Source organism: Sebastes fasciatus, chromosome 1 (genome assembly GCF_043250625.1).
Source record: "Sebastes fasciatus isolate fSebFas1 chromosome 1, fSebFas1.pri, whole genome shotgun sequence".
Lineage (NCBI taxonomy): Eukaryota > Metazoa > Chordata > Actinopteri > Perciformes > Sebastidae > Sebastes > Sebastes fasciatus.
Genome location: NC_133795.1, coordinates 39,119,300 through 39,141,029, shown reverse-complemented (window position 1 = coordinate 39,141,029; position 21,730 = coordinate 39,119,300). Strand labels below are relative to the sequence as shown.

General features: G+C 41.8%; 1 protein-coding gene across 3 annotated transcripts in view; it reads left to right on the top strand.

Annotated features, from left to right (window-relative positions):
- LOC141775169 (receptor-type tyrosine-protein phosphatase gamma-like) overlaps window positions 1-21,730 on the top strand; it is a 457,885-nt gene that overhangs the window by 298,716 nt on the left and 137,439 nt on the right. For all 3 annotated transcript variants that reach the window (XM_074648278.1, XM_074648289.1, XM_074648268.1), the window contains exon 4: window positions 1,091-1,239. In XM_074648278.1, the coding sequence (XP_074504379.1) occupies window positions 1,091-1,239 (149 nt within the window). The remainder of the gene's footprint in view (window positions 1-1,090; window positions 1,240-21,730) is intronic.

Here is a 21,730-nt window from a genome sequence, read left to right as displayed (position 1 = left end):
TGAGCAGCACAGCTGATTATGTGGGTATTCTCATAAGTCAATTCCAGCAGGAGAATACACTGTTTACCATTGGCAGAGCATTTTGGTAAATTTTTCTTGGGCGCTACCCACATAATCAGCTGTGCTGCTCATCCCACAAATGCACAATCCTTACAAGTTGGACATCATTGTGAAGGTAAATAAACAGGCTTTCCAACCATGTAAAATACAATGCCAATTAGCATTGTAACAACAGAGAAATAATCCACCAAACACAAGTTTCCAAACTTTTTTTCCCCCAGTAATATATATGACTCAAGTTGTGTTAAATTATCCTTCAGAGAGTTCTGGGTGAGGTATGGAAGCCTCACATTTATATTTACCTCTACATTTTCCTGTTCTGTGCTAGCAACATTTCATATGGCAGACTATGTAAAGTGGGCCTAATAACAACTTATAAGGTGTGTGTGATACTTCATGACTCCGAGTCGTGGCCAACGTCTTGATGAAATGTTGATCCACTTGAGTGCTTCCTCTATAAATGGGACCGAACCGTCTGATGAAGTGTGGCCGCGCCGGTTAATGGAACACGTGAATGCTTTCAGAGTCATTTGTGAATGTGTGAAAATAAGTCCTCCTCTTAATTCTCACTAGATTTCAGAGAGATGAGATGGAATAACAAAAGGGACCCTGGAAGGGGCAGTTTGCACTGGCTGAAGAGAGAGAAGGATTTCTTCTTGACAAATTAGCCCCTCTTTGAGAACTCGCCGTGGAGGCTGATGGAAAATGACAGAAAAAAATGGTCTCGTGTGAGCACGTCTTCCTCGGAGCAAATCTAAAAGATAAACACATATCTTACCTTTGGCATGTCCTCACGATAAATCAGTGTCGGCCTGTGAGAGGTTTCACGCTGCGTATGCGTCCTCGCACATCTTTGATTCAGCTGCTGAGCGATCTTTGAAATTTTTGCCTTCACAAGTTCACATCAACAACACTCACCAATCTTTTTCTTTGAGAGGAATGATTACGTGTCTGTGTGTCAGAAAAAGACGCTCAATGATGTATGACTCTTTCTCACTCTGTCTCTGTCCTTCTGTCTTTTTTCCACCAGTGGCCATTATGTTGAAGGATGACTACTTTGTACGGGGAGCAGGCCTACCGGGGAGGTTTAAGGCAGAAAAAGTGGAGTTTCATTGGGGTCCGAACAACGGATCTGAAGGCTCTGAGCACAGCATTAACGGCCACCGTTACCCCGTGGAGGTAAGCACAATCTACCAAGACTCAACATACCAAAGAATGGACCGTATACTGTATGAGAATGAGTAGTTACAGTTCTTTAGGAAGCTCTGGTATAGTATATAGTTTGGATAGCCTTTGCCAGTTACTGCAGTCTGGGTAGAGCTGCCATAGGATGAGAAACCATGGCTGAGACACCTGTCTATCAAGCAAAACACCCCCACAGATATAACCCATTTAGAGCCCAGTAACCTCTTACTGGAGGTCATGGTTTGGTGCAAGTTCGGGAGGCTACAGCGGGTAAAAAAAGGCCAAATGGATATGTTTCTTTGCGTTTATTTTGAACAGAAAGTGTCAAATCCTCTCGCTGTGGCCTGAGGCATAATTTTTTTGCACACTGGAATATAAGGAACATTTCAAACACTTGTGTATTACACTGTACGAACACTGAACAAACACTCACAACAGGCTATAAAACTGAAAAGCAACTCTTATGCTATGACATTGAAAATACGGCTCTTTTGTTCCTGTCCTGGTGATCGGCACATCTGTTGGTCATTCAGTTTGGAGATTGGGGAACCTCAGAGGCATGGTCCTCATTTTTTTTCGTGGCAGCACGGCCTCTTGAAAAAATGTTATTAGAGCTCTGTTTCTCCATGTACTGTATCGGCTACATGGGGAGTTTTTGGACAGCGTTACGTTAAGTTAGCCAATCACCATCAATTTACCCTCAGTAGCTTGACTTGACCTGTGGTTTTTATTCAGTAACAGCACTCAGTGCCAATCCAGTTATCAAATACACTTAATAACAGGACCACATTACATACTAATGAGGATGGAACATGAAAATGTGCCTGTGAAATAATAACTTAATGCTGGCCAGAATATTTGAAGGCGATGCAGCTCAGTACTATAAGATTCATATAAATTAGCACATACAGTACGGCTATGGAGGTCAGGGCGCTGGATGGGCGAGGAAATGTCTCATGCTTTGTAGTCAGTCTGTTGACATTATTATTATTTAACCCTGACCACCACTTTTCCTTGACCTCAACCAGGTGGGTTTACATACCTGCATTTATTTTCCCATGTGTTTGTGTCTAACTGACTGATAGGGACAACAGACTGGTCCAGTATTAAGAGAGAGCGCTGTAGACGACAGCTGCTCACAGGCTGCAGTATGGTGCTATAGGGGCAAGCTGGCACCGTCATTTAGGTCCACTAAAAGTGCTTGTTTTTACCATGACTGGCTCGGATTGTTATTATAAGTGTCTGACATCATGGAAAGAGTCTCGCTCAAGGAGAAGTCTCCTTCTGAAATCTGGCAAGGTGACGTGTTGCCGGAAGACGACGGTGGAATAGTGGAATACGTCCATGGTGGAAACGAGAGTGGCAGCTGGTCAGAGTTTGTTGTGTTGGAGTACAGAAAGAGTAGCTTAGAGTTATCTAAAAGATTTTCAATGTCACGGCTGAATATTTAGATAATTTCCACAACGCGGATGAGATCTTTGAATTCGATTAGCCGCCCACATTTATACATTTTGCTGGACTGTTTATTAAGATCCCCATTAGGTTTTGCAGCAGCTACTCTTCCTGGGATCCACACAGTTTACATGGTGACAATACAGAAATACACATTCACACTACTCATTACTATACACACACTGGCATAACACATCTCTATGTACGTCTACTGTAAAAACAAAAACTAACACAAAAGCAAAGGAAATAGGCTCTGACTGAATCTACCATAATCTCACAGATAAATATCACCATTTAAACACAGAATGACCACGCAACCCCTCACACATCTATAAGCATAATTATTAATTCATAAAGTTTCTTATTAAATATCCCATATTGTAAAAAGTGAGGTTTTCACGTCTTTTATATTTGGAGCAGGTTTAAGTGATATATAAATACTGTTAAACTATCAAAAAGCTCAATATACGAAGAAATACACACAGCCCGTATTCAGAAATTGTGCGTTTAAAACAAGCCGTTAGGATTTCTGTCCATTTGTGATGTCACAAATATACAATATTTAATTTCACAGTTTTAAACGTAAACATTCTAAATGTGTCCCAGTTTGTTTCCTGTTGCAGTGTATGTGAATGACATCAGCTGACAGGAAGTACACATGGACCCAAGCTGTTTCCTAGCAATGCAATTCCGTTGCCATTCCGTTGAAATGCGCTAAAACGGAGCGTTTCTGATAGAGGGTGTATAAAGGTTTATTCAGACAGACAGTATGAGAAAAATAATGTGTTGTTTGAAAATTAAAGCATGTAAACATGTTCTAGTAGAAACCCAAAATACAAGTATGAACCTGAAGATGAGCATGATATGTCCCCTTTAAGTTAATAGACCTAACCCATCTATGAATGACACTTAAACTCACAATAAACATAACATTATAAATGCTAGCCTCAAACACACATTTGGCTCTAGGTTTTTAGAAATGTCCTGTAAAATGATTTTTTATAAAAGAGTGCGAAGACGAGCATCACAGAAGCAAGTGAACAGTGTTGGCTGTGAAGACCGGGCCGTGATTGTGCCATTAAGAGACACTCTATTAGCATCCAGGTTCATCATCTAACAACCAAACTCATTGCTTATGTGTAAATATGAGCGTGTGTGTGTGCATGTTGTTTATGTGCAGCTGTCAGTCTCTTTGATGCTGAAATGTCAGCCCTCTCTGTCTGGACTTCTAGAGAGCTGCATCTTTACCGTGGCTGGCCAAACACATGAATATGTATCATTTGACATTTGGTAGATCAGCACACCGAGAGTTCAGCTTGATATCCAAACTCTTTTTTTCCCTCCCCTTCGTCCAAACCTTTTCACAAAGTTGCATGACGGTGTCTTTGTGTCAGTCGGTGGTAGAGATAACCCCGTATGGAGAATATGCATTTGTCCTCAGCACTTAGAAATATTGCTTACCTGTCTGCCGGAGAAGGCGTCAAAGATTCTGCTGAAAACACAAAACCTCCTATATGAATGCAGGAGGCTTTGTGGGACTGCTGTTTTTAAATTGCCAGATTTATAATATGCCGTCACAATTGATTCAGCAGCGAGACATCGGCGAGGAAAAGTTCCCATGTAGCACTTTTATGAAGTTCCAGTGAAAATCAAGCCTGTTTTCTCATATTGACTGAGCCTCAGTCGACAATACTATTTCTCCAGAGACGCACACACACACGCACACACATACACACACACACACACACACACACCTCTGCCTCGTGCCAGATTCAATATTGGCAGTATAGCTCAGCTGATCCGTCCTTTAAGGCCACAACTGATACTGATATTTCTGCAGAGAGACGAGATTATGTGCTGAAATTTCATCATTTCATATTTGAATAACAAACATGATTCTGTTACAAAGCCCGGGTTGTGCATACAGAATAATTGTAGACTTTTACAGATTTTATTTATAATAAAAGGGGGGTTTTTTTAAGTATTTTTTTTAAAAAGGACTTTGTGATTTCATTTGATAATTTCACTTAATAATGTTAAAATTTGAAGGCATTAAAGACCAAAAAAGTCTTGGACTTGGAATTGTTAATTCAAAGTAATGATATTTTTATTTGTTTATGTCATTTTGAGTTTCTTAAAGTGGTAGTAGTCAGTATATTTTTGGCATCATTGGATAAAAAATCCATAATAACCTTTCAGCATATTGTAATTCAAGTGTTCTGAGAGATAACTAGACTTCTGCACCTCCTCATGGCTCTGTTTTCAGGCTTTAGAAAATCTAGCCTGTGACGGAAAACTTTGACCAACCACAGGTCATTTCATTGAGAGAGTGTTCCTATTGGCTGTGCTCCAGTCATGTGACCGGTACTTGGCGTTCCTTCACCAGATTTCACAATGGCGGCTGCGTCACAAACTTTCTCATTTTACAGCTAAACCGTGCACTACAAGATGATTCTGAAAACATCTGAGGAGAGAAATAGGCATTAACGTAACATCATATTGATTCATATTTGATCAGCTCTGCCTAGTTTGACCGTTTGGTCGGAGTTCGCGAGTGATTGACAGCCGGCTCTCATAGACTCAGATCAGCTCTTACTGCTTGTTTTCCTCCGGTCTGTGAAATCTTGGAGATGCTGTTAGCAGCACCGGAGGACACAGAGGCACATGATTTTCTCAGGTTACCTGCTTCATGTACTACTGTCACGATGTAGCGCTTTAGAAAAATAACTTTTTTTAACCATAATTGCTCCAATCTCGCCTTCTACAGCTTTAATAAATCATTTAATTGCAAATTTAATTAATACATTTATATAAATTTTTTTTTAATTACATTTTTAATTTAATGCAGGTTTCCATGTTGTTGATATGATCAGGATGCTCAGAATTTCCTTGTCATACAATGAGTTGTCATGGCAACAAAGTTAATTTGCAAACAAATGACAGTCAGATATTTTTTTGGTCTTTGCAAAAGCTTGCATTCTAATGTTTGACCCAGTGTATATAAAAATGTAATGCAAAATGCACATTAACTTTTGAAAAATAGAAACTCACAGTTATACCTTGGAAAGCATGCTACTTATCGGTCCCCATAGTTTAATATGAATAATTTCCTAGACAGGAACTGTACTGTAATTTCTCAGGAAGGGTCCTGGAAAGGACTGTGTGGTCCTTTGGTACTAATTATAAAGACAATGGAGACAGTTTTTAACTGGTACACTTGCAATTAATTCATTTATAATTGCTAGCATAACTTTGAGAGTCAGAGAGACTCTACTTGGTACTTCGCGCATGACTAATGTTGCAGTCTCAAGCTTTGCTGCTCTGGCTTCTTATTTAAAACCAACTGTAAAAAAAATGTGGGAGTGACATTTGACAGCTGTTTGAAATTTGATAAACAGATTGACTCTGTTGTTAAAACAAGCTTTTTCCAGCTTTGTCTTCTGGCTAAAGTAAAGCCCCTTCCTCAATCGGCACGATCTCGAGAAGGCAATTCACGCCTTTATTAGCTCGAGACTTCATTATTGTAATGCTCTTTTTGTTGGTCTCAACCAGTCTTCCCTCGCTCGCCTCCAACTTGTGCAAAATGCTGCTGCTCACTTTTTAACTAACACTTCCAGACGTGAACACATTACCCCCGTACTGTACTCACTCTATTGGCTCCCAGTTCGCTTTAAAATCGATTTTAAGCTCTTGATGTTTGTTTTTAAATGTCCCATATTATAAAAAGTCAGAATTTCATGTCTTTTATATTATAAAGCAGGTTTAAGTGATATATACGTAAATACTGTGAAAATATCAAAACACTCAATATATGGAGAAATACACACAGCCCATATTCAGAAATTGTGCATTTGAAACAAGCCATAAGGATTTCTATCCATTCGTGATGTCACAAATATACAATATTAAGACCATTACACAGTTTTAAACGTAAACAATCTAAATGTGTTTTCCTGGTTGCTGTGTATGTAAATAACATCAGCTGACAGGATGTAAACATGGACCCAAGCTGTTGCCTAGCAACACAATTATGTTGCAATTCCATCGCAATTCCGTCGAAATGCACTAAAACGGAGCGTTTGAGACAGAGGGTAAATACAGGTATATTCAGACAGACAGGATGAGGAAAATAGTTGTTTTTTTAACAGTACAGCATGTAAACATGTTCTAGTAGAAACACAAAATACAAGCATGAACCTGAAAATGAGCAGAATATGGGACCTTTAAAGCCATTAATTGTCCGAGATTTTAACTCTCCGTGATCATAACGGGGCTTTGCGGTCATCTGGTCAACTTTTTTTAGAAGACCCGAGGTCGAGGTATAAGCTGTGGGGTGATCGTGCTTTTGCTGTCGCTGCTCCTAAACTATTGAACAAGTTACCCCCTGAATACGCACTATCACTGACCTAGGACTTTTTAGATCTAAGCTCAAGACTTTTTTATTTAAATTGGCTTTTAATACCTAGTAGCGCTTGACATTTTCCTTATGCTTTTTATGTACCTTGTATGGAGCGGTACGTGTTTTCATATTGAACCAAATCTGCCTCCCACTGCAGAGTCGATTCAATATGAATTTGAATGGTCAGAGTGTTGTGAGCGCCGCTTCAGGAGTGCATCTCAATCCATCCGTTGTGCATTCCCCGTATGAACCAGCACTACCGTTATTGACAATATGCCAGTATTGGAGTTCAAATTTTCAAAATAAATGAACAAAAAAAAGTTATTTTCTTCATTTTCTTTGTTTTCCCTAAACATGACCCCAAAACCGAGGTATATACCGAACCGTGAATTATGTGTACAGTTACACACTTACTACATATGCATATATCAAAGCAGTAAAGATAACAGTGAGCTCTGGACACAGTCTTGACATAAACGTACAGTTCGAGCCAGTTCTCTTCAACTATATCTTCTCTATCAAGATCACAAATACCTGCTACCCTACCCAGTGACATAGACAGTATGTCAATGACGATATTAAAAGTGCATAACATCTTCAATTTATAGACACAATTCAGTAATATTCCAAGTAATTTAGTCAGTTGTAGCACAGTAACTACCGTTTAATTTCCTGTTTCTTCTTTACAAGCTCATATAAACGAGTGGATCCAAACAACCGTCTCAGAACAGTGCCTCTATTTTCCCAATAATCAGTACCAAATCAATTAGTTCTTTCCAGGAAAATCACATGGACATTATGAGGAAATTACAGGACTAACACATTTCTAGATTAACAATTACTTTCCTGCTATTTGGTCACAAAATATCCAGATATACGTTTGCATGTGTGGTCACATTATTAAAGTTGACATGGCAGCTTTGTGATTCAGTGGCTAACAGTCTGTGCTGTGCATTATTTTTACTGACATCCTTATGTAATTATTTGAGGGTATTTTGTTATAGCATTAGTCCTTAGTGATGAAAGTTTGTGCAAATGAATGTATAATGAATGCAAAAAACACAGAGCAGAATTCCTAATTCAGCCAAATTGTATTCATTTTATCATCTACTTTAAATAAGACTTCCACCATTAGTCTCTAGGTCACGACAACGTCTTGTGTCTCACTGAATTTGATTGTTTCCAGGGTTGAAAACCATCTGAAACTGTGAACAAATCTTGTTTTTTTTCATCATAAATATTGAAATGAAACAACTATTTTTAAGAAACCCAACACTCTTATTTCTTTCCAAAGCTCTGCTACCAACCTGTATATGTATTGACGGGAGAACATCACATTATTATGTTTACATAAAGTGAAAAGAAAAATATTTTCAGGTTGTTTTCGTGTCTGCGGTCAGAGAGAAGCTCTCTGCAGTGAGTGACTGCAGCATCACGCTGTAAAGCTCTCTCAGCACGGCCGCTGATGCAGCTTCATACAAACACAGCATCAGCAGTGAAATAGGAGCATGGTGTGATTGCTGTCCAGCCCCTGGTTCAACTTCATTGCCTGCCTGCTACAGTGCACAATGTTATCTCTGCGGGGACAGATTGGAAAACTACAATATGGACACACGGTTAGTTGACAGGGGTCCTTCATTGTGTTTGAGTGGAAATCTCAACAGCACAAATTCACAAAAGAATATGCAAATAAAACCAAAACCATCTGAATGGTGAGATACCACCGGAGGTAGGTGGAATAATATTTTGATCTATATGAACTGACAAAGCGGCTGCTTTGTCATTTCAGCTGCACGTCGCGTGGCGGTGCGATTCACACGTTGGGTGTTCACACCAGCTGCATTTCAGCTGCGTGTCAGCTGCGTTTCTGCTGCTGTCAGCTCTTTCTTTAGAGTTTTCCTTTCATAATGGCCATTTCATTTCATTATGAATGTCATTTATGTCCTGACGTTCCCTGTGTGTCCCGGGCTTTACAGCGTCTTACAGACAGGAATGATGACGACGCACGAGTGATTTAAGGGCACTTTCACAAACCTATTTAGTCTGGTTTGGTTCCACGATGCACAAATTAAAACAGACCAAATGAAACAATGATATACTGTAAATTTGCTGAGGCTGGTGTACGACGGGGTGGGGCTGAAGTTTTTTCACTTTGACTCGGCACTGATATGCTGTGTGCATGAATCCCTTCTCCTCCAGTTTATGACTTTATTTAGCGTTTTCTGTGTGTTCTCCTCGGCCCAGAGGTCAAGCAAACACCGGACTTCTGCAAAAGTCCAGGTCAGTCCTCTCCCGCTCATGTCAATCTGAGATTTACCTGTGTCCATCTCAACAAACGTCCACACAGGCAGCCCTGCCTTATTTCTGTAAGCTGTTTTCATTGTTGTTAGGAATGGGGGGAATACACATGGGAAATACAATTCATTAGTGTAAAGTGAGTAGGTTATAACGGTGGAGACAAAACACATCTCTGAGGGCACCGGTGTTAATAACCAGGGACTTGGAGAACCCGTTACTTACTCTGAACACCTGCCTCCTTCCCTGCAAGAAGTACAAGATCCAATGACAAGGGGACGTTTGGACTAGTTTATCATACAGCCTGGATGGTAGAATCATATTAGCACTGAGCTGCAAAGTGGCGGAGGCAAGGTGTTGAAGTACTGAGTGCAAACATAATAACACTGCATCATCAGCATACCTGTTTGCCCTGTATGCAAACTGATAAGGCTCAAGGGCAACAAGGGACAAGTAACTGCAAAGCAAAGACATTGATTATAGCAGACGTTAAGGCGACAGGTTGATAATCATTCAGGCAGTTTGGGTTAGCTTTTTTAGGCACAGGAACAATATCGGCAGACTTCAAATACATTGGAGGCGGGGCCCCGTTCACTCCTATGAAAGTTACTCAGTGGTGCATGTAGCCTAAATGGCTCGACTTCCGTCTGGAAAAGTACTCGGATCTTGGGCACATGGAACATGCGCAGTAGCAGTCACATGACTCGGTCACGGGGTCCCAACGTCAGGCCGTCGTCACGGCTTGTGCTCCAGCCTCAGTCTGAGTCTCACTCACATGAACTGAGGAAGGGAAATAACTCTGGATTCAGCTATTAGTTCATTTTACAACTCTTAGGACCTAGTGATTTAAATAACGGCTATTAGAATTATCATACTGGGAAGTTGATTCACCTTTAAAAAAAAAAGATCTGCTGAGTTACAGACGTCTCTTTCCCAATGTAAGTCTATGGGAAAAAGTATTTTTGGGCCCAATGGCATTATGTGATGGACACGGAAGTTGCAGTACCGCCGTTTGACCACTACGAAAGTTGGGATCGACAACCGGCGCTCTCCTAGGGAGCTTGGACCTGATGGGGAAGGAGAATGAGTGGAATGGAACCAAGCATGCGTCAAACCTGCAGTAAAAATTATTCAACTCACTGGCTCAGAATGGGCCTTTAGGGTGTGACTAAGCACGCCAGTAAGCATGATCGGTCCGGTTACAGTAAAGGGAACGAGTCACTGCCATAGAGCCCGGCTGAATTCTGATATTGATATTGATCCATCTATCTATCTATCTTTACATACATACATTCATACATACATACATACATACATACATACATACATACAGTATATATCGCTAACACAGCAAACCCGATGTGATAAGCATGAGGGACATGCCGGTAGTCAGGGACAGGATTATATTAGAGTTATATTGAAAAGAGGAAATGATGAGGTCATTGTTTATTAACTTTCCAAAAATGTATTTCACATACCAGTTAACAATTTACCGCATAGACACCGCTGACCCCTTACCACCATCTGCTCAGCCCAGATGCACACTCTGCCAGTGTAACCAGAGGGACGTTTCCCATCATGCCTGCATAAAACTGAGTGCTGGACTGACTAGTTTGTTAAGTTTGCTGTTTTATGTTCCAAAATGCAAATGTTCCTTTTAGTTAAGTGTTTGTAATGTGTGTGTCTGTTCAGAACATGGTGGCTGATGTTGGTTATTGTCATGTTTGTGATGGTTTATAGTTTTAACCATTGAAGAGGTGGCTGTTGCATTTCGTACACATTTTTTGAGAGGATCAGATTTGCCTTTTTTTCCTCAATGCTTATCACTTTGGCTAAAACCTCTCTGGGGGCGCCAGATATGTCTCTCTGCAGGAGACATATCTTTCCATGCTCTCTGCTCCATTTCTTTCCTTTTTTCTTTTCCTATACTAGTGCACTGTCCGTTCAAACGTGTGGGCTGATTGCTTGGCCTCCGGTGTTGCTGCGTGCATCTTTTTCGCTCTGCTCAAACAGCTTCACACACTCCACTCTGCACTTCCCTGGGTCCTCGGCAACACACCCGCCATGTGTTCAGTCCATCAGATGAACGGTTGTCGAGAAAACTAATTATAAATATGTCTGTGGTCTCTCCGGTCTGTCTTTCTTTATCTGTTCTTGAATGTACTGTAGCGAGAGACGGAGAGAGAGCTGTACCCAGCATGCCGTTCGGCGGTGTAACAGTTAGTACTGTAGCGAGAGACGGAGAGAGAGCTGTACCCAGCATGCTGTTCGGCGGTGTAACAGTTAATATTGTTGATAGTGACAGAGAGCGAGCTGTACCCAGCATGCCGTTCTGAGGTGTAACAGTTGATATTGTACGAGAGACGAAGAGCAAGCTGTACCCAGCATGCCGTTCGGCGGGGTAACAGTTGATATTGTACGAGAGACGGAGAGCTAGCTGTACCCAGCATGCCGTTCGGCGGGGTAACAGTTGATATTGTACGAGAGACGGAGAGCTAGCTGTACCCAGCATGCCGTTCAGCGGTGTAACAGTTAATATTGCAGCGAGAGACGGAGAGCGAGCTGTACTCAGCATGCACCTACACACCTGCAGACCTACACTCCTACAGACCTACACACCTACACTCCTACACACCTACAGACCTACACTCCTACAGACCTACACACCTACACTCCTACACACCTACACACCTACAGACCTACACACCTACACTCCTACAGACCTACACACCTACACACCTACACACCTACACTCCTACACACCTACAGACCTACACTCCTACAGACCTACACACCTACACACCTACACACCTTCACTCCTACAGACCTACACACCTACACTCCTACAGACCTACACACCTACACTGCTACACACCTACACACCTTCACTCCTACAGACCTACACACCTACACTCCTACAGACCTACACACCTACACTGCTACACACCTACACACCTTCACTCCTACAGACCTACACTCCTACACTCCTACAGACCTACACACCTACACTCCTACACTCCTACAGACCTACACACTTACACTCCTACAGACCTACACACCTACACTCCTACAGACCTACACACCTACAGACCTACACTCCTACAGACCTACACTCATTCAGACCACACACCTACACACCTACACTCCTACAGACCTACACTCCTACACTCCTACAGACCTACACACCTACACTCCTACACTCCTACAGACCTACACACTTACACTCCTACAGACCTACACACCTACACTCCTACAGACCTACACACCTACACACCTACACTCCTACAGACCTACACACCTACACTCCTACAGACCTACACACCTACACTCCTACAGACCTACACTCCTTCAGACCACACACCTACACTCCTACAGACCTACACACCTACAGACCTACACACCTACACTCCTACACACCTACAAACCTACACACCTACAGACCTACACACCTACAGAGCTACACTCCTACAGACCTACACACCTACAGACCTACACACCTACAGACCTATACACCTACAGACCTACACACCTACACTCCTACACTCCTACAGACCTACACACTTACACTCCTACAGACCTACAGACCTAAACTCCTACAGACCTACACACCTACAGACCTACACTCCTACAGACCTACACACCTACACTCCTACAGACCTACACTCCTTCAGACCACACACCTACACTCCTACAGACCTACACACCTACAGACCTACACACCTACACTCCTACACACCTACAAACCTACACACCTACAGACCTACACACCTACACACCTACAGAGCTACACTCCTACAGACCTACACACCTACAGACCTATACACCTACAGACCTACAGACCTACACACCTACACATCTACAGACCTACACACCTACACTCCTACACTCCTACAGACCTACACACTTACACTCCTACAGACCTACAGACCTAAACTCCTACAGACCTACACACCTACACACCTACACTCCTACAGACCTACACTCCTTCAGACCACACACCTACACTCCTACAGACCTACACACCTACAGACCTACACACCTACACTCCTACACACCTACAAACCTACACACCTACAGACCTACACACCTACCCACCTACGGACCTATACACCTACAGACCTATACACCTACACTCCTACACACCTACAAACCTACACACCTACAGACCTACACACCTACCCACCTACACTCCTATACACCTACAGACCTATACACCTACACACCTACACTCCTACACTCCTACAGACCTACACACTTACACTCCTACAGACCTACAGACCTACACTCCTACAGACCTACACTCCTTCAGACCACACACCTACACTCCTACAGACCTACACACCTACAGACCTACACACCTACACTCCTACACACCTACAAACCTACACACCTACAGACCTACACACCTACCCACCTACGGACCTATACACCTACAGACCTACACACCTACACTCCTACACACCTACAAACCTACACACCTACAGACCTACACACCTACCCACCTACACTCCTATACACCTACAGACCTATACACCTACAGACCTACAGACCTACACACCTACACATCTACAGACCTACACACCTACCCACCTACGGACCTATACACGTACACACCTACACTCCTATACACCTACAGACCTATACACCTACACACCTACACTCCTATACACCTACAGACCTACAGACAGAGACTCCTTTCATTTTGGTTAGACTATTTTTCTTTTCTTTTCTTTTCTTTAAATTCCCTGACATATTCTCTCCATTCTTTTATCTCCATTCTTTTATTTTATTTTATTCCCCTCCCTTCTCTTCCCCTGCGCTCCTCCCAGTCCCTCTCTTACTGAGTTGCAGTGGGCGGAAGAGAAGAGGAGTGTTCTTGTGCTCTCTGTGAGTGCTCCACATGAATGATGTATGATTTACAAGCCTTGCCATTTAGTAATTGTAGCCTAATAGGGCCCTTGAATAGCATGATGAAGTAGGGACCTGCTGCTCCCCTACCTGCTGTTTTAAACAGTAATGCTCTGGTTAATATGCCAAGCACAGCATTGCCAGGCAGCGCAGCACACGTCTTTAGCCGGAGTGTGTCACTCATCCTCTGTTTGTGTGCACACCCCTGTGTCCTGTACATTCATTCCACGGGTGAGTGCTTTGCATCGAAAGGCAAACAGGTATGAATAGACACAGAGGTATTCTCAAACCAGGAGGTTGCGTGGTCGATTCTGAATCGTCAAGCCGAGCACATGGGCCGACACACGTACTATACACACTCAGGGCTTCCTTTGTGTGCTCTGCATACAGCGTATACTGTTTCCTAAGTGCACACTTCAGTATAGTCTACAGTGTACTACTATTGCGTTAAAAATAACACAGTGAGGTACACTTAAGTTTCGATTGTTGGGTTGATGGCACTGTTTTCCCACTACAGAAATGGAGGATATACTCATAGCTGGGAAAACAGATCATGAAGAGTCATGTAACAGCGCTGAAGCGAGGCTGAGATAGCGACCAGACAAAGCAGGTTACTGCCCCGAAACCCCAGGACTTCTAGGGACCCAGGGCAGTTTTGCCCGAACATTGTGAATAACTGGTTTGATGAAAATATGTTTGGAAATATGTTTGCCTGATAATCAGAATGAACTGCCATCTTGTTTCACTTCATTCATTCAGCCTGACATCAAGTTCATGTTTGTGGAGGTATTTGATTTTGTTACCTTCCGACAGGGCTAGGCTAGCTGTTTCCAGTCTCTGAGCTAGGCTAAGCTTACTGGCTGCAGATGTGAGAGTGGGGCCAATCTTTTCATCTAACTCTCGGCAATAAAGTAAATAGATTAGTTGTATGCCTATTTGATATCATTACCGGCGGTCCTGGAGCTCCAGCGCGACCCCATATATCTTATGGTGACTGAGAGAGTGTCAATGTGAAGATGAGCCAGCCGTAGAATAATGTCATTCATGCAGATGTTTAATAAACTGAACTTTCATTTCTCAGCTGGATTCTATCTGCATCACTTTACAATGCGGTTGAAGCTCAGGGGACTGTACTGTTATTTTGGGCTGTAAAATGTGTTCTATTTAGTTTTTAAAACTTTAAACCATCTTTCTTAATGTCCAGCTAATTATTGAAGTTTAACTTTGTAAAGGCTAATTAATTTCCCTTTTGTATTTCTAAATTAATGCAGTGTCAATGCTGGAATTCAGATCGCCTCAGATCGGAGGAAAACAACCAATCAGAGCTGATCTGGAGCCTTGCCGTCTCTGAGCAGCTGTCAATCACTCGCAAACTCCGACCAAAAGGTCAAACTAGTCAGCGCTGATCAAATATGAATCAATATTCTGTTACTGTAATGCCTATTTCTCTCCTCAAATTTTTTCAGAATCATCTTGTAGTGTACTGTTTAGCAGTAAAATGAGAAAGTTTGTGACCTGGCAGCTATGTTGAGAACAGTTGAGGAAATACCAAGCACCGCCCACCAGTTGGAGCACAGCCAATAGGAACGCTCTCTCTCTCTGAAATGACCTGTGATTGGCCAGAGTCTTCCGTCACGGGATAGATTTTCTAAAGCCTGAAAACAGAGCCATGAGGAGGTGCAGAAGTCTAGTTTTCTCTCAGAACACTTGAATTACAATATGCTGAAAGGTTATTATGGAATTTTTTGCCCAATGATGCCAAAATAAATTCTGCCTACTGCATGTTTAATATTAAATTAATCAATCTCATAATCTAAACAGCAAGTTCTGAAAGCACTGATCCATAGTTGGACAGACAATGACTCTGCGATTTGTCTATAATAAAATGTGATAATTGAATAAATGAGGTGATAATTGAACATATCAATGAAAACCAGCATAAAATGAAAGAATGAAATTTATCTTTAAATAGTAAATGCAACTATCCTCAGGGCGATACTGGGAAGAAATATGTGATTTTGATCTATCGGAATATGAGCGGAAGTTCTACTGAAACCTATGAATTTAAATATTAATAATTCAGAGTGCTATCCGACACCAAGCCTTAATCATATCAGCAGATGAATGTGCTTTATACTTTGTGCAGCGATGTCTCAGACAGTTCCCAGTGAGGTTCGGCAGTAGTTCATCTCAGCTCCTGTTGTGGTCCTCAGCTGGACTCGGGATACTAGCAAAAAGTTGCAAATGTTGTTTTAAAGTCGTCTATCGCTGATTGGCAATAAAGCCACTTGAATTCTTGATCTTGGGTATATGTGGTCCGTTGAAGAGCAGGGAGTTAAATAAAGCTCTGAATAATTTTGTTTAACCCTCTGAGACCCACAATAGACCTGTTTTAGTCTTTTTTAGGGGGGTACAGGGCTCTTTAGGCGGAGATAGCAGGTCAACAGTAGATGTCACATAGAAGTGGTGTACATCATCTGAAAGCTGAGAACCTGAAGATTAATCAGAAATGCAGCTCAGCACTGTGTGTCAAGTTGTTCTAGTCATAAATCAGAAATAAACATTAATTAATTAATTATTGATTTATTTAGAATGAATAGTAAAAGTGTATAATGGTTTAGAAAATGATGATAGAAGTATATGATGATCATCTCCATGCTCTATTATGTCTCATAAGTTGCTGCAGCAATTTTTGGGTTGATACCATTTGTTACACAGATTTGGTGCTAAATTTAACCATTTTTTTACCACTGGAGAATTGATAAAAATGATCAATAATCCATCCAAAATACCACATTAAGAATCAGCCCTTCAGTTAGCAGCTGTAGCAACTTAAATTCAGCCAGCGCCAACCCCAGCGCCGCAGGGTGATAGCGGTCTGGTGGCCGGCAGCAGCGCTGGGTCTAACCTGTGTAACGGCAGCAACAGAAAGTTTGCTAGTATAGTACAGTTCTAGTACAGAGAGTTTGAAATCTGAACAGTGACTAATAATTTAGTCAATAAATAATAAAAAAAGGGGATGTAATTAAACAACCTTGATTTTACTGTCCCAGTGTGGCTTTTCTACGGCTGTTTTACACACCTACGTGCAGATGTACTGGACAACAACTACATGGAACACCAAAACTCAGATCCATCAGCAGGAATCTCATGAAATTCCACTTAAAGGTCCCGTATTGTAAAAAGTGAGATTTTCATGTCTTTTATATTATAAAGCAGGTTTAAGTGCTTTATAAATACTGTTAAACTATCAAAACACTAAATATACAGAGAAACACACACAGCCCATTTTCAGAAAGTGTGAGTTTGAAACAAGCCGTTATAATTTCTGTCCATTTGTGATGTCACAAATATACAATATTTAGACCATTACGGGGTTTTAAACCGTAAACATTCTAAATGTGTCCCAGTTTATTTCCTGGTTGCAGTGTATGTTAATAACATCAACTGACAGGAAGTAAACATGGACCCAAACTGTTGCCTAGCGGCGCAATTCCGTTGAAATGCACTAAAACAAAGTGTTTTAGGCAGAGGGTGAATACAGGCATATTCAGCCAGACAGTACGAGGAAAATTAAGTTTTTTTTTTACATTACAGCATGTAATTCTAGTTCTAGTAGAAACACAAAATACAAGTAAGAACCTGAAAATGAGCACGATATGTCCCCTTTAAAATGGTGTTCACTTCAAGGATTTAGCAAGTAGAGTGATCTTCATCCATTCCACCATAAACATGAAATCAATTATGAAATCTGGAGCCATTCACCTGCATTATATCAGAGACTGAAGACAGTGATATTCATTCACATATCGGCCCCGGTGTGTCAGCGAACCAGTGTATCTGTCTACGGCTATACCTCCCGTGTCCATCCCCCCAAGAGCAGCTGAGAGTGCTATCAGGGCTAGCTGGTCCAGGCGCTAAGCTATCCATTCTGTGTGACTGCCTCTTGCCAAGGCTCGTTTTTATCTCCACCCCCCCCCCCCAGCCTCCCAGACGTGATAAACGAGGAGCAAAGGATGAAACGATGGAGGAGGAAGGGGCCGGTGTGTGTGTGTGGCTCCAGAACTTGCTCTGCCAGCTTTTACCCACCTGCCTAGATAAGAGAGGCACTGTAAATTAACACGCGATAGGGGGGATGAGAGCATGGGCGGTGTGTGTCTGCAGATCGGAAGAGTTTGTGCACACGTACACACACGCACGCACTGCCTCTCTTTGCTATGCCGCAGGTATCGCAGATAAAGATGTGTCATTGATGAATGGGATTTTATTTCCCATCAACCTTTGCTGTGTGGGAAATGGAAAGCGCATCGTGGCCCCTAAATCATCACATGAATAATGATAACACTGGGTAGCAGTTTTCATTTTGTCGCACTATTTGTCTGCAAAGCGCCGTATGCAAACCGTTTGTTTCTATCAGCGCTTGTAGTGTGCGTGTGTGTGTGTGTGTGTGTGTGTGTGTGTGTGTGTGTGTGTGTGTGTGTGCGTGCGTGCGTGCGTGTCTTTTTTTGCATTGCATTGCAGCTCAAAATGAATACTGAGCTTCCACAAAACTGTGTTGCAGATGTATAAACTCATGTTTGTACCTTGTTTAATCACACTGGAGGGCAGTGAGCTCCTAATTCTCCCGCCAGCGACACAGAGGCAAAATTACAAGGAGGAGAAAATTCACGGGTACATCCACTTCTTTAACTCACAATATGAGAAATACAAGGGTGGCACGGTGGTGCAGATGTTAGCGCTGCCTCCTCACAGCAAGAGGGTCGCAGGTTCAAATCCGGCTGCGTGCCCTTCTGTGAGGAGTTTGCATGTTCTCCCTGTGTTAGCGTGGGTTTTCTCCAGCTTCTCCCCACAATCCAAAGAAATGCAAGTTAGGTTAACTGTTGACTCTAAGTTGCCCGGAGGTGTGAATGTGACTGGTTGTCTGTCTCCATGGTCCAATTCCAGTCCACCCCCTACCCACTTCCACTATGTTTGTGCTTTTGCGTGGAGGCTCCGCCATATTAAGGGCCATTCCAAACCAATTCACTGGGGAGTGGAAGTGAATAAAACCCTCCAACAGCGAGCCTGCATCAATGCCGACTTAAGCAGCCGCCCTTACTGATGACGTGCAACGCCGTTTTGTTTTCGTCATGGAAAACGATCCAATGTCAGTATGTATACAGTATATATATATATACAACATACTGTATATACAACACACAAAATATATTTATTATTTGTACCCCTATCAGGAGCTATAACCCCGTAATGTATTATATCTTCAACTGTGCAATACTGACTTAACAGTGCAATAATTTGGTGCTGTAATTCAGCTGTGCAATAATCTGGTTTACTCTGGCATCAACACTGCATTTATTTATACAGAACATTTAAAATAATATTCTTATTTTACACAATTCTTGCATTTTTATAAATGCATGCATTTATATTATTTGCATCAATCCTATTTTTCAGCATTATTATTTGCACTGTTTTTATATATATTTCTTATTTATATTTTCTTATGATTTCTCTATTTTATATATTTATATTTATATTTTAGAGCAGGAGCAAAACCCCCCCCCCCCCCCCCCCCCCCCCCCGGGAATCAATATTATTGATATTTATTTCCTTGGCGGAGAGAGGGAAGTTCGTCCCGAAGTGACCGCTGTATTGATACCCTCCAACTTAACGAAGGGTGCTTCATTGAGCTGCGAGTGTGACTACAAACAGAGTTCACTCCACCACGGAGTGGGAGGGTGTAGTGGCCGGATTGAAATGTGGCCTTGGTGTCAGCCCTGTGATTGGCTGTCCAGGGTGTCCCCTGCCCCTCGCACCTTGCACACACACATAGTATTAATACAGCTCAGTTCATACTCCTGTATGTTCTGTACCTCTTGTCTCCCTGCAGTCATTTCATGATTGTTAAGTTCCAAGAAGCAGCATCGGAATCGATGTGCTCAGCACAAACACCGTCAGTCATTTGAGCTAGTAAAACGGACAACATGAACTTTTATTTGCCATATATTTGTCAGGCAATATAAAATCACCTCAGTGAGCTGGCACTTTGAGCTTTTTACAACCGTCGTCACTGTGCAACACATGACTGCTCATTACATCATCTCACATCACATCAACAAAGGCACGTACAGTGATGTGGGGCGGTCCACGGGGATGTAAGGGGAACAGACAGAGTTAAGAGGCTGGAAGTTAAATATACAGATGTTACTTCCTCAATGGCGTGGCAGCCAAAAGTGGAACACATTCTACTCATTGCTTAGTTGTAATCTATGAAACACAGTCATGGTGTGATCATACCCAGATTAACTTGATAGGGGGCAGAAGAAGCCTCAGGCTGCTATTGACCAGATATATTAGATATAATATTATTGTGATATTCATTACTGGAACACTACCTGGGCCCAGGTGTGCTGAGTGTCAATTTGTCATTTCAAGCTGCACAAATCAGTTTTTGTATTATGAGCTGTGGATTAAATGACTATGAGTAATGTAGAAAGTTTCACTCGTAGTGATGCACCCACAAATAATGATCACCTGACTTTATAGTTCAGCTTTTCTAAGCGTCTTTTTGCTCATAGTTTCAGTTTTATGGCTCGCAGTGAAAACGCTGTGATGAACCGACTGAACTACCTGACTGCCAGACTAGCCAGCGACTAGCCGGTGAAATATGGTGGAGCATTTAGGAGGTTAAGAGTTTGTGGAGACCAAGGCTGCGGTCAAAAAGTTAAAAAAAAAATGAGGTCCTCTTGTGTTTTCCTAACCACTTCTCCTTGACCTTGGTGGAAAACGTCATGAGGTCAAGGAAAGGTGTGAAGGAGAAATCAGAAGGACTTAGGAAAAGACAACCGCGGTGTCAAGAGAATCCGACTGCACTTCATTAGACTCCGTATGATGCGACGGCGGTGGATGTTAGTGACGCGTGTCTTCTGTGGTGAAACTAGTTCTGAAGACGGACTTCAAAAGACTCTGAATCCCCCGTGCGTTCTCAAATATCTCTTTCAATGACAGACTGCTTCACCCGCGATGTGTGAAAGAGACAGATACCACCGGTCCTTCTGCTGCTGGAACACTTTACATCAACATATAATAAAGGATCATCTGACCTTAAACGTGGACAACCGTTGAAAAATATCACTTCATCACCAAGGTTATGAATTGATATATTATGAATGAAATATAACCTACAGGCTACACAAAGTTTATATGATACATATTGAGTTATTTTTTGAGGTATGGTGAAGGAGAAGAGCCATTAAATGTATATTTCTTCTTACTACTTTTCGGACATAATCATTTTTATTTATGTTGATTATTGGTTTGCTATTTTTTTACTGTTCATTTTATTTGTTATTTTTGTTTTGTTTTTTACTTATTTGTTACTTGTTAGAAATAATAAAATATGGTTGTCACTGTCCACTCGTATTTATCAAC